Source organism: Aricia agestis, chromosome 17 (genome assembly GCF_905147365.1).
Source record: "Aricia agestis chromosome 17, ilAriAges1.1, whole genome shotgun sequence".
Lineage (NCBI taxonomy): Eukaryota > Metazoa > Arthropoda > Insecta > Lepidoptera > Lycaenidae > Aricia > Aricia agestis.
In genome coordinates this window covers 10,034,523-10,049,039 of record NC_056422.1, presented here as the reverse complement: position 1 = coordinate 10,049,039, position 14,517 = coordinate 10,034,523, and the positions used below count along the sequence as shown (strand labels likewise).

The 14,517-nt window shown below is 37.3% G+C and overlaps 1 protein-coding gene across 1 annotated transcript; it reads right to left on the bottom strand.

Moving 5' to 3' along the window:
• Positions 1-906: 906 nt before the first annotated feature.
• On the bottom strand, positions 907-11,665 carry LOC121735301 (segmentation protein Runt). Its single transcript, XM_042126081.1, has 3 exons — positions 10,988-11,665; positions 3,562-3,696; positions 907-1,657 (listed from the first exon to the last, which is right to left on the bottom strand). The coding sequence occupies exons 1-3, from the start codon at positions 11,427-11,429 to the stop codon at positions 1,011-1,013; spliced, it is 1,224 nt and encodes a 407-aa protein (XP_041982015.1). The 5' UTR covers positions 11,430-11,665; the 3' UTR covers positions 907-1,010.
• Positions 11,666-14,517: the final 2,852 nt, after the last annotated feature.

Here is a 14,517-nt window from a genome sequence, read left to right as displayed (position 1 = left end):
CGATTAGTATTTTGACTATAATGATTTCAAAAGTAAAATAAGGTACAATAAGCCTTATTGTCTTATTGTGTCAATTTGAATCTTTTGTTTATTTTACAATTTCGAATCGTAATGTATTTTTTTAAAATTATGTCATCTTCTTTTCTTACTCAATGGGTAATCAATAAAAAGTAAACAAGTATAAAGAATTCATCTGTATAATATATTCTACGTCATTCTACATATTTACATTAATGATACTATTGCATTTTAGAAATAAAATCTATTTACAATATACAATCTATTTACAATGTACAGAGTTGGGGTGAGAGACCCCTTACTTAGTCAGTCAATTTTTAAATTCATAATTTTATTAAACTACAATCTTGTATTCCATAACATCTAAAGTCCGGCTATTGGCAGTAAAAGTTTTTACAATAGTTAAAATTGTAGTGAAATAAAAAAAAAACATTTGCCTATAGCAAGCAATGAATTTAATTCTACAAAAAATCGTTAACTGTTGTAAAACATAATTTGTATTAAAACATTTTAGGCGCCATATTCTTAAGATTGGATACTAAAACTATCTGACAAGCTTTAACAATTTATAATAACAATCTCTACTTATAATTCCTAATTCTAATAATAAATATCTGATATTCATAGCTATTTACAGTTTGTATTATCACATTGAAAGATCCCGATCCCTCGGAATATTATTAAAACTAAACAGTTTATCATTTTTCCTATCCCAAACGAAGAAATACAATTTTATTGGTCTTAAGCATTACACAAAGTTTTCTAAATCCTTATTCACCGGGGTAATTTTAAATACAAAAGGTCAATCATCAAATTTAACATTTTGTTTGAAAAGGTTAGTTAAACAGCTGAAATTCGTCTACATATTCTAACCGTAACCCAATTCTCTACATAATAAATATCTGACATATATTTTATCTTCATAGTTTATATACAAGCTCGTTTTATCACATTTATAACTCCGCAAACACGGATTCACTAGCACTATATTGTCAATATGGCCGCCACACTGATTTTGTAGTGGGTATGCCATCGGCACCGATTTTGGTCGACGTCGGACTCGTGGAGAGAACTCGTGTCGTTCTCTGTGAGGGTGCCTTCAGCTCGTTCCTGCGCCTCGGTCGGTCCGACACCGTTGAGTCGGCGGCCTGGACCTGCTTCATTTCCTGGAGCTCCACGTTGGCGGGTCGCGTTGGATGGAACGCCGATTTCACCACCTCGATTTGCTCGTCGTCCGATTCGTCCGATATCGTCGCATCGTGTAAAGAGTTCGCTTCCGACTTCGAGTCCGCTTTCGATCGCGGGCTGACGTTGGACATACTTCTTGGACTGACGCTCTGCCTGCTGCTCGTGGGTGATAGTCGAGCACTCGACGTATCCATTGGAGAAATATTACTTTGTAAATGTCTCAACGCATCGTATGGGTTGCTGCCATTCTTCAGCACCAGCTCCTGTGGTAGGCCTTTCAGCGCGAGCTCCGCCGGGTGCGGCGGGAACGGGAGAAGTCCGTTCGGCGGCAGGAACGCTCCAGGTGGGGGGATGAGACCAGCCGGCGGGAGGCTGGCCATCGCAGGCGGGAACGGGAACAGCTCGGCGCCCGGCAGCCCGACCGGTGGCGTCGTTATCGGTGTCGGTCCTCCTGGTGACAAGGAAAAAATCTAGTGAGCTTATTGAATCTCCATACGTAATTCGGGCGACGACTTCTGTTGTATGATTTGCCGACGCGTAATATGAGAGACGAGCCCCCCGGGACCGCCCGGGGCTCGCCGGTACTCCGCCGAGTCCCTCGACAACGGGGGTGCATAATCGTACTAAGGATAATGTACAATCTGTAGGCGTTTAAAGGCGGCTTCACCGAAAGGGATGTTTTTTTGGAGCGATATTACGAGGGTGAGGGTGCAATATTTATTTATTCGAGCGCGACGTTGTTCTTTACGATCCAGACACGACATCGGAACTTAATTCGGCTCATGGTATCGGCGCATTAGCGATGCGAGCCACGCGCGGCCGGACACGTGTGCTCGTCGCTCGCCGGACAGCCGGTAGACCGGACCGGCGATAAGGATACATCTGTGCCGGACGAGCTCGTAATGTGAAATTTTCATTAGACGCGCTCAAAAGTTCTTGTCCTCCCGTACGAGCTTTGATTTCCGATAAGTGTAAGAGAAACGAGAACATAAAAAGGACTCGATGCAGGCGCAGATTGGGCCACAAAGAGCTCGGAGGCGTCCGCGTATCTTTTGCACTTTTTATATTTCCAGCAGCAATGGTGCACAGACCACTTTAAAAGGCATCGGGGGTGGCGGGGTCGTAACTAGGGGGTAATTTGGCGAGGTGGGGGCCGATATCGTCGTCGCGTCCGATAGAGGTGATACCGACGGTTAGATTTCAAGTAGTTTAACTTTGCCATACGCGCTGAATTTTTTTCCGATCGAAGCTCAAAGGATTATTCGAATCTAGATTATTATTTATCAGCTCCAGTTCCGTTCTATTTTAAGCGAATCCTAATGTGAAAGGGGTCGGGAGAAAAGAATTTCGCAATAATGGAACGTAATGCATATCGGTCCGATTCGGTCGGTGACGTCAAAGTTAAGCAAATCCCTTTGTTAAAACGAATCTAACTAGGGTTTAATAAAAGTCGGTAGGTGTTTGAGTACAACGCTCCTCGCGTTTCAGCGTCGGAAACAAAAAGTGGCCGGTGGCGCGGTCGCCTACATTGGAATAAAATTGACTCCACACTCTCTCGAACGTGAAGGCGGTGCTTTTTTATACTTTTCAGGTTCACCCCCTGCCCCCAGTGCGGACTTCGGCGGGTGGTTTTGCTTCGGTCGGACCGGTGTTGTTTTGCAGCGCTCAAGAGCCGCTTCTTTTATTTGAGCCTTTGCGCTCCGGCCTTGAGGGGCTCCGGCGAATTACATGCATGTTTTTCGAATGTTGTTTGCGAAATCGGGAATTTTTAAATTACGAAATGCCGAATAACCCGTCGATCGGAAGTTGAACGTTAAACAGACGAGTTAAACAAACTTCAACAGATTCTCACAGAACACGCTCTACCTTTGTTATTCACACTACATTTTCGACTAGGTACGTGAACATACTTGCGATTTCTAACACATTTCGAAATCAGATAAAATCAGTATTGGAATTATCAAAAAGTAAAGAACCACTTGTCACAAAAATAAAGTTGAACGATATTTAACTATTATTTAAAATTTTTACATTAAATTTCATGTGGAGGTACTTTAACATTAGCAAAGGACATAAAATAGTTTCTGGGCAGAAAAATGTACTATCAGAGAAGTTGATCCATAATCAGATGGCGGACCTAGTAATTTGGTTGCATTATGTCAAAACCATCCGACAGATCACAAGATTCACAAGTAACATCGAAATGACATAATCCGATCAAATGACGTAGGTCCGTCAACTGTCTATGAATCAATTTCTTTGATGGTACATTGCCCGCGTCATAAACGGCAATTCCAACCCAGCAGTGTTGCTGGCGTCATCTAGATCAACATAAGGTCCATAAGTGATGCTTACCTTTAACAAGTGGGGACTGTTCTCGCAACGTTGGCCTGAAGTAATCTGCCCAGGCGTAATTCAAGTAGGCGGCGTCTAACCACCCGGGATTTAGGAGGAACGGGTTAAACGCTCCGGGATGACCATATCCATAATCTGAAACAAAGGAGAGATACGTTAGTCAAGGTTTTACAATGACTTTAAAATTTTGACAAGTTTTTGAATATACTCGTAGAACCTATTTATTTTTCTTTTGTCTTGGCAATCTAATCATAAATCCTAACGTTAATTAATATACCACGACTGATAAGTTTTAATACTTTATGGTACTTTATGTCATGTGCTTATTACAAAGACCACGACTGGCAAATTTTGATACTTTATTTGAATTTCCTGCTATATTCTCCCATTTCCTGCAGTGTGGTAATAAAGAGGCAGGACGTGGGTGGCGAACATCAAACGAGGTCGGCCAAGGAATATCCGCAAGAAATCGCAATGATCACAAAAGCCGTTAAGGCGGCGACACACGGCTCTGTTTACCGACTATAACAAGGGTTTTGTATACAAAACGACTCGGTTTACTACTGCAGCCGGCATCTCTGTGCTATACGTTTTTACGACCACCGTCACATTGCCTTTGCGCTTTTTATTTGTTTAATCGATAGGCTACTGAAGATGCCACTGCCGACGTCTATTTTCGATTTTACGACAGCCTTAATCCGATCAGGTGGATCGATTTTACTGCCGTATTAACGATCACTTTACTTTGTTTTGAATTAACATTGTCTGATGTTCTTTAAGTACGTCGATTTGATCGCACCTTAAGAGGTGTGCTGTTCACGAAAAACACTCTATTTTTATGCTCGAGATTAGCGCTTCGAATTCGGCGTTTAAATTAAGTCTGTGATGGATGGGCGCGCTGTCACGTGGCGATCCTCGCAGCTCTGACATCCTGGTACATAATAAGTTAAATGTGGAACTCGGAAATGGCCCGCTCCATTTGTTAATGCCAGTATTCAATTAAATTCAGCTCCCCAGCCCTTTGCATATGCGGGACGGAATATTAATACAGTCGGACTAGAGAGCACATTTGTCTGAATGATTTTTAAATTAAGACTAATGTGATTACGCGAAGAATGTATATAAACATTTCATCAGAGAACAAGAAACAAACGCACGTCGTAAATTAATGTAAAAGACGCATGGGTCATTAAAACGAATCAGGGTTATGGCTCATAACTTAAGTGGTGGAGACACCGCGTTATGATAGATACCACAACTGTCTCGGCGTTTTGATTGCCGGTCTATATTGACCGTTAAACTTTATGGAATTTTATATTATAATATCAAGACGAAGTAGGAAACAAAATAAGAATAAGCTTATTCAAAAATAAACCTTAGAAACACTAGTTGATATAATTATGAAGCTTATGGAATTTCATATTATACCTAATACCAAGATGCAGAAAGATTAGAAAACAAAAGAAGTATGAGATTCCATGATTCAAAAATAAAATGACCCCAGAAATTCTAATGGATTTAACTGTTCCAAATTTGAAAGATTTGCTTTAAGCCCGTACGGCCTAACAATAATGAGAGGGATGGATGTGGTACATAAGTAATGAACGAACACATTCTCCGGGGCTATAGAAGGCTGGGGCAAGTCGGGGGCACGGGGCAAGCGGGGCCCGCGGGGAGATCAAACGGACTTTACGACGGGCCCCAGGTTGTTTACATCTGTTACGCAGCCGTGGCCGCATCGGGGAACTTGGTAACCGCTGCTGCTGATTGTCGTATATGAACGTCGTTTGTTCTCAAGGACCCCGAAATTGTATTTGGGCAAACACTGAAAGCAATATTAGTTTCACCCCATTTCTTAGAACTTTTTAAAATCTTAGAAGTAGCCAAATCTAATCTATACTAGTCTATACTATATAAAGCTGAAGAGTTTATTTGTTTGTTATTTGGCACAGATAAAAAGTGTGACCATGTGAAGGATCATCTAAGGTTATTTTTTGTGGGCTAAATTGTCTGTGAAATTCCTAATTTACGCGGGCAAAGCCGCGCAGAACGTCTAGTGAATTGATATTAAGGGTTTCATTGAGGAAACTTATCAGGGAGTTGGCATATTTTTAAGTATGTACTTGTAATGTGAGAAGTAAGAGAAGTCGAATGAAAACTAATGAAGTTATGGAAACCATAACCACCACGACCCTGCTTGATATCGTAATCTTTATCATATTTTTTTTTCAATACAATAATCCAATTAATTTCTCAAAAAAGAACTATTCATTTTTTTTAAAGTTAGCGTCTAAAAATATATTACAACTTCATCTAAAACTTTGGTCTAAAATCTAGAATCGTCAAACGTTCATAATTTACGGCCGTTACATCGTTTTAAATGATCCTTTTGATGTTTATTGCTAGGATGTTAGTTTTTCCGCGTGTCTTTTTATCGGTCGAAGTTTGGGCGTGCGTGTTTACACATACGGTCTCGAAAATAGATTTGTGGTGTCAAAACATTATGATCACTGCGGGATTTGTGGAGCGCCGGTTTTATTGACTCGTTTTAAATGGTCTCTTGTACATTAAATTATTTTTAGTCATCTCAATTGTTCTTCGCGGCGTCAAGGCCGGAGTGTGATGATGATGAAATTATAGTGGAAACCACGAGGCACAATCATATTAAATGTGAAATTTTTATGAAATTTTAAAACTACTCTACAAAACTGACGTGGTGAAACTGATCGTGGAAATGTAGCATAAAAATCTCAATAGAGCTTTTAATTCGTTATGTAAATTATGACCTGAAGATAAGCATTTGACACCTCAAACAACATAATAATTATATTACAGTTGATACAGTTCTTACGTGTCTCAAACAAATTTTATCACTTGATTACTAATTAAGTAATTAGTAATTATTAATTATTTATTCTTTGTCAGTTAAATCTTTACACTTTTTTTTTTTTTTAAATACTTTATTCACTTTATTACAATTGTTTTACAGTATAAATTAATACGCCAAACTGAACAAGCAGTTTGTAGGCGTTCCGCTCAAACACAAAAAATTACATGCAATTGTAATACAATAATTACACAAAATATAATACTAACATGTAACATAATTATGAACTAACTAAAAAGTGTGTGTTTGTGTGTGTGTGTTTGTGCGTGTGTGTGCGTGTGTCTGTGTGTGTGTGTGTGTGATTGCGTGTGTGTGTCGGTATTTGTGTGTGAGAATGAGACTACATTTTTTTTATTACATTTTCTTAGTATATCCAAGCATTTCTTTGAGTTTTTGTTTTAATTTCTTTTTACACTTTATTTTCTTTTCCTCTCTTAATAACTTAAACTTATTACATAACTTAGGCACTATATACTTCCTAGTTCTTTCCCCATAATAATTATTTACTTTTATTTGCTCTAATTTTCCTTTTTTCGACTCTCTAACACTATATTTATGCTTTATCTTTATTTTAAATTTATCACTATAATATGTTTCTATCGCAATTAAATATTTCACTTTTTCACTTACTGGTATAATTTCACATTCCTGGAATAGCTTACAATAGTCGTCTTTGTATTTATTTTTTGTTCTTTTATCTACCATTATTTTTAAAAACCTTATTTGTATATTTTTAATTTGCTCTATATACGTTTTAAACGTTAACCCATAGCAATTTAATCCATAATTAATGACAGACTCCACCAGAGCATAGTAAACCATAAGCAGAGTACGTTTATCTAATATTCTTTTTAAAAGATAAAATTTACTGAGTACTGATCTCAATCTGTTACATACTAATTCAATATGCGGCTTCCAAGTAAAGTTTTTATCTATAATCAGACCCAAATATTTTATATTATTTACCACTTCCAATTCGTTACAATGACAGTTATTTTTTTGATGTAAACAGTTATATATGTGTCCCACTATGCGTACATTTGCTCCTGCTGATCGATTGTAGGGTGAGCATATATGCATAACTTTAGTTTTACTGGCGTTAAGTATTATCCCATTGTCGTGGGCCCATTTTGTTATTTTATCAAAATCACTTTGCAATTGACTTTCCATCAGTTGCAAGTTTTTACCTACTACTACCAAGCATGTATCATCAGCATACATGTATAACCTACTATATTCTACTACATTAGGCATGCTATTTACATGCATTGTATACCCAGAAGGACCATATACAGAACCAGTGGGCACCCCCAACGTTATGTCCGCATCTGCGCCCGTTGTATCATCGACAACGGTGCAGAGCGTCCTGTTCTTCAAGTAGCTCTTGAAGAACTTATTGGTGGGCCCACTGATTCCGCATTCCTCCATTGCCTTTAAAAGCTGTTTGTGGTCCAGAGTATCAAACGCCTTTTTAAAATCAATAAATAATGCTAAAATCTGATTTTTATCATTTAGCTGCTCATTAATAAAATCCGTAAACTCAATTAGTAGGGTATCTGTACTCCTTCCTGGTCTAAATCCATGTTGGCAGTTGGTAATAATATTATTTTTTTCTAAATAATTACTTATTTGTTTAACTACAATTTTTTCTACAATTTTATTTACTACAGATAAAATAGCTACTGGCCTGTAATTTGTATAGTCCAAATGACTTCCTTGTTTATAAATCGGTCTTATAATTGCTCGTTTGAGCTCATCAGGATAAATACCTTGCGATACACACATGTTAACAAATTTTGCAATAATTTTACTTATATCATTGATTATACATTTTAAATCCGTTACCCGTATTTGATCACTACCGGGTGCCTTATTACAACTTAAGTTTTTAATGATTTTAGCAACCTCTATGGCATTTACCTTCCTATATCGAAATGAACTATAATTTGGCCTAACATAACTATTTCTATCCAAAAAATTTTCATTACAATTATGCTTAATTTTTTCTATTTCCTGTGTAAAAGTTTTGGAAAAGTTAGTGCAAATATTAATCAAACTGTCTGTCTTCCCTAAGTACTTTTTAATTATGCTGTCAATGCTATTATTACTTTTACCTATCCATTCATTAATATAGGACCATATTTTAACATTATGTCTAACTCCAAACTATTAAGAGGACTTAAGAGTTAAAAGCCAATAACCATTTATTCGGCACGTCAAAATACGCTTCGTTTCGGAGATATTTCTGGAGGTGTCGGGGAAGTACAATTAATGTCTGGGAGATTGAGCGCTACATATGTTCGCCTTGTAGCAATTTTACCCGAATTCTTTGAGATTCGAGAGATATTTATAGTTAATCGTTTTCAAGCTTTGAAATTGAGTGGGAAAAGGGGTTATTAAGGTTAAATTATGTTAGTTATAATTAGGTATAAAGTATTTATAACTACATGTAATTATGCAAAGATAAATACGTTACTTTAAAAGTATGAAAAAATCATAATTCATTATAATATTAACAAGTCATCGAAAAACAAAAGTAGGAGCGTTTATAGGTAAATCAAAGTGTATAATTTCTTACAAGAGGTATACTCGTATTTAGTCCAAAATTATGCAACTTTTGGGGCTTTGTGCGGAAGTTATAGTTTGATAATATTTTCCGTGTAAAATTTTAAAGATTTGCTTTCTTTACAATATAGTCTAGCTGGTATACATAACATTTAATAAGAAGACGTAACATTTTCTTCAAAAAAGCTTTATAACATTTCAATAATTTATGTAAGTATACGTCATAACCCCCTATAGTTTTGAAATCTCTGGCACACCACAAAAACCAGCATCAAAATAGCTCCACCATAAATTCACTTTGAAGATACATTCCTCGATTTAGGACTTATAAAGTACGAATGTTACTTTTACGATCTATCAAATCGTTTGTGACTAATATTTAAATTTCGAATGTGGTCAAATGATGTACCGCACCGGCCTCGATGGACTGGCGGGAAGCCAGATTCGAAATTTAAAATTATATTTTTTATAGCTCCAAAATATCTGGCGTGCGAATTTGAATTCTTATAAACATGCGATGAAACTTGTGAATTTTTAACGCGTTTTTATTAATCTGTTGCTGAACGAATGTAGAGAGAAAAAAATATACGGAAGTAAAAAAATAATCCTAAATGAAGATTAATTAAGAATTAAAGCATTATAGCAATTGTTTATTAGCAGGAAGGTAAATAAAAAGTCATAACGAAGAATGTTAAGAGAATAAACTTTTTATGTTAACTTGGTTTTATAAGCTACTTTTATGTACAGTACCTACTAGGTTACTAAGAACGTATTTTTACTACTTAATGAACAATTTACATAACCTAAGTGGCAAACTTCATTATACCAGCTTCCCTTTTGAAAGCATTCACCCCATCCGTTGAATCATCGCGATCCATATAGCTATACTATACCTTAGTAGGTATATAATTCTAACCTAACCTAACCCCAAAAAATTCAAAAAGAAACTCCTCACCACACATTTTAATAAATATTTTATCTTATTTCTAGGATCTACATTACTATATTGCTTATTTTTGTCTTTTTATATTATGTAGTTATAGATAATATGTACTACCTATAACTATATTTTGTGTTAATATAAAGAGTCCATTAATATCCATGCGCCTATTTTGTAATCTATCATTCTTAGTTATCCTATATAGGATTCCGTTTTAGGGTTCCGCAGTCAACCAAGTTTTGTTGATTACATCCCTAAAACGGAACCTTAACCAGCTGATTTTTCGTATTGTGTAGGTTAATAGTTACATTATTTAAGAGTAACATTGTCCTACAAATAGAACAATCCATATATTAGGACTATCAAATCAAAATATTAAATCGTTTCTATCTCTGTTAGCTACCACTTTCGAGAATTTTCGCAAATAAAATTGTTGTTCGTCTCATCAAAACGAAGCGACTCACAAAAAATTTGCTTGATAGTAATTAAAAAAAATGTTTTACGGAACCCGGAATAATATCTAGAAATTAAGTAAGTTATTGGAGGTATAGTAATTACTTCAAAAGTAATTGACAAAGTTAATAAAGATATAATAAGCTATATTATGTTAGCTTATTAATTTTCAAACATTCTTTCTCTTTGTCTTGCTAAAACTCTGAAGCCCTTAAAGTAGAGCTTTGCTCTATCTTTTCTGTTCACGTTATCTTCAATACTTCGGAAATTTTAAAGCGAGTTATGGTGAAGAAAATTTTGGAAACTTAAGTCATTTTAGGATTGATGATTATGAAAGTGTTTCTTAAGATGTTTTGTTAATTTAAAAGTTTGTAATTTCTAACTTTACTTGAGTTTGAAAGTTGTACCTAACCTCGTTAAAAAGTTATAAGTTGCGTTTTTTTTAAGTTTTCATATTTAACTATTAAAAATGAAATAAAATGAGGGTAAAAATTTCAAAAATAATTTTGTAATTAAAAATAAATATGTCTATAACTAAACAAAAAAATATATAGACCGTAAATAAAAATAATTAAACTTACTCTGTTTAGTTCTGGGTTCTCTAGGTCCATCGACGGTGACCTTGATGGCCTTGGTGTACGTGGCGACCTGGCTGGGGAACGTGCTGATGGTGATGGTCAGCGAGAACGACTTGCCGCGGCCGCTGCGGCCCACGAACCGCAGGTCATTGAACTTGGCGACCTGGTTCTTCATCACCGCGGTGCAGTTCCTCATCTCGGCCATCACGTTCTCGTCGTTCCCCGCCTTGATGGTCACCAACGTGCCGTCCTGCACGTCGTCCAGCGCCACCACTTTGAACGCCACCGGCAGCGACTTGTTGGAGCGCCAGTGGCCCGGCAGCGCCGAGCACAGCACCGCCGGCGAGCCCGTCTGCACCAGGTCGCCGTGGCTCTGCCGGTAGTACTCGTGGATGTGGGTGTACACGTCCGTCATGCTGGGCGGCGGCGCGTGCGGCAGGTGCATCGACTCCGGCTGATCACAGGCTACACGTTCTCCGACACAAAAGTTTTCCGAACACGCGATCGCGCCGTAACTCGTGAGAAAGTGCGCACAACTTTGAAGTAATTCCTCGGGACGCGGGACTCGGTGTGAGCCCGGCTCCGCCACTTGTTGGGCGCGAGGCGGGAGGGGAGCGCGAAGGGAACCGCAAGCCGAAGATCGACGACGCGCGGCGAGGGCGAGGGACGCGTGCTCGCGGGGACTCGGTCTCGACTGATGACTGCGACTCGACTTTTTCCGATGGTCAATATTTTGCGTTCGCGCGGTCGCCGCCCCCACCCGGGTGGCGGCCCCGGCGTCTCGTAAAAAGCGGGAAGGAGACGACGGGTGCGGGCGGCGCGGAGCCGCAGCGGGAACGAGCGGGACGGCCGCGGTTGCCCCTGCGTTTTTATAAAAATGCTCGCGGGAGCGGGACGCCGGCGGAGGAGCGCCGCGCGCGGGAAAGGGAGGGGTGGATTTTTTTGAATTACCGCGGTGACGTATCGCGAGGCGGCGGTAATTAGGCCACGGGGCGGCGGGAAACCGCGGCCGGCGCGAAAACCTATCGACGAGCTCATGAAAAATTATGATTTCCATGTTTGAATTGAACGCTCGCGTCGCGGGGTGGCAGTTCATTTGGCCGGAACGCGGGCCGGCGCGGGATTACCGCCCGACACGTGCAAATTACCACTGCCGATAATTCCGTATTTTTATTTGAACTGTGAAAAATCATTTCCATCGCAATCATCTGAACAGAAAATCTTTCAGCTAAAAATTACAAAAACAAAAAACAGAACGATACTTGTTAACTTTCTCAAACCATTAAAACTTCACCAACCTATATCAAAAGTCAAAACTACAATTAAAAGTAAAATGCAAAAACAATAAACTTTGAATACAAAAGTCTCAAGAGTTATCAAAGTCCGGGAGTTGTGTTGCGGTGAGCGAGCGGGACGGCGATAGGGCGGGGGGCGGGGGGCGGGGCGAACAAACTTCGGCCAAACTTCGCAGAGCTTTGAAACGTGTTTGACGCACGCTTTCACAACTATGCAACCAAACTTTTTATTCTGACTTTTATGATTTAACATACTAGATTTCTTTAGTTAAATATTAAATATTGTTAAAATTGTAAACCATTTTATGTCTAGACTCTAGTAATGACAAAATCGTATTTTTTAAATTAAAATTAAATGTTGTTTTTAATTAAAAAAAATCGGCCAAGTGCGAGTTGGACTCGCGAACGATGGGTTCCGTACTATAATAGAGTAAATAAATAAATAAATATTTTTTTTGTATGGGAGCCTCCCTTAATTAATTATTTTATTTAAAATTTATTATTAATTAATAAAGTATAAAAACAGCTGAGTATTTTGTGAACATTTCACGTGCCTAACTGTTGTCATTATTAATACCAAGCAATAAATTGTTGAAAAACCAAGTTTGTTGTATGGGTGTTGTTGTATAAAATTTATTTAATTTATTTTGTTTTTAGTATTTGTTGTTATAGCGGCAACAGAAACACATAATCTGTGAAAATTTAGACTCTCTAGCTATTATCGTTCTTGAGTTACAGCCTGGAGAGAGACGGACAGACATCGAAGTCTCAGTAATAGGGTCCCGTTTTTACCCTTTGGGTACGGAACCCTATAAAAGAAATTATTATTTGAAGCAAAGCAGTTATTATTATTATAAGTACCTACATAATAACTTCTTAGTAGGTTAGTGACTCAGGGATTTACTTTAAAGTAATTTGCAATCAAAACAAAGTTTTTAACGCTTAATAAGATAATATTATTAGTAGAGATAATAATATTATATTAGGCTACATCATACATGATAATATAATTGCGGAGGATGATATAATATTGGATTTGGAGACTTAATAAGTCTTCAATATAATAATATTATGTATGTAAGTCACATAAGTATAAAATCTAAGCAACTAATTAATCCAAAGCAATACTTTTGGTGACATGTACGTTCAAAGAGAAAAACTTTTTCATATAATATAGCTAAAAAAATATGGAGATAAAAATAAGTAAAGTAAGGTTATAAAGCTTTATAACCTTTATCTGCTTACTTATTTTAACCTTTCCTCTAATTAGAACTCAGTAAAACACTTATTCAGCCATTTTTTCATATTAAATGTTAACTTTACCTTTTTAACATCTTAAAATATAAAGAAAAATATTTTAAAACTAGCTGTTGCCCGCAACTTCGAAAACAAAATAAAATCAATATTTAAGGGGGGCTCCCATACAACAAACATGATTTTTTTGGCCTTTTTTGCTCGATACCAATAATTACAACAGGCAGGCAGTTGAAATTTTCACAGAATCCTTAAATATATGTGTTATTTGATAATTAATAATAAAATTGGAATATAATTAAAATTTAAGGGGGGCTCCCATACAAAAACACAACTTTTGGCCTATTTTTTCTCTATAACGGTACGGAACCCTTCGTGCGTGAGTCCGACTCGCACTTGGCCGATTTTATTTTAAACATGGTATCAAATTCGGGCAATCTATATAACAAAAAAAGAATTTTGAAAATCTGACCACAAACAGCAAAGTAAACATTAACTCCTCCTTTTTTTTAAAGTCGGTTAAAAAAAAGTATCTAAGATGTTGACCAGGGATGTAAGGTATCATCATGCCAAATTTCATTGAAATCAGTCCATCGGATTCAGAGATTAGCCTGCACAAACAGACAAACAGACAAACAGACAGAGAAACAAAAATTTCAAAAACAGTTAAAATGTATTCTACTACTCTTCTAATATGCCCCTGACTCATTTTTTCAAGTTTATTTTCAATGTACAAAAATTTTACCTCTACGATTTTATTATAAGTATAGATATAGATATAGATTGCCCGCAACTTCGTGCGCGTGAATGTATGTTATTAAAATCGAGATTTATAAAATTGAACACCCATCTACTACTATTTTATTTGGATCTAAATAAAAATTTCGTGTGTAATATCACACGAAATTTTTAATTTACATCAAAGACCCAGGAAACTGAACCTCAAATACTTATCGTTTTAAAAAATCCTTTCTTCGAAGGGAA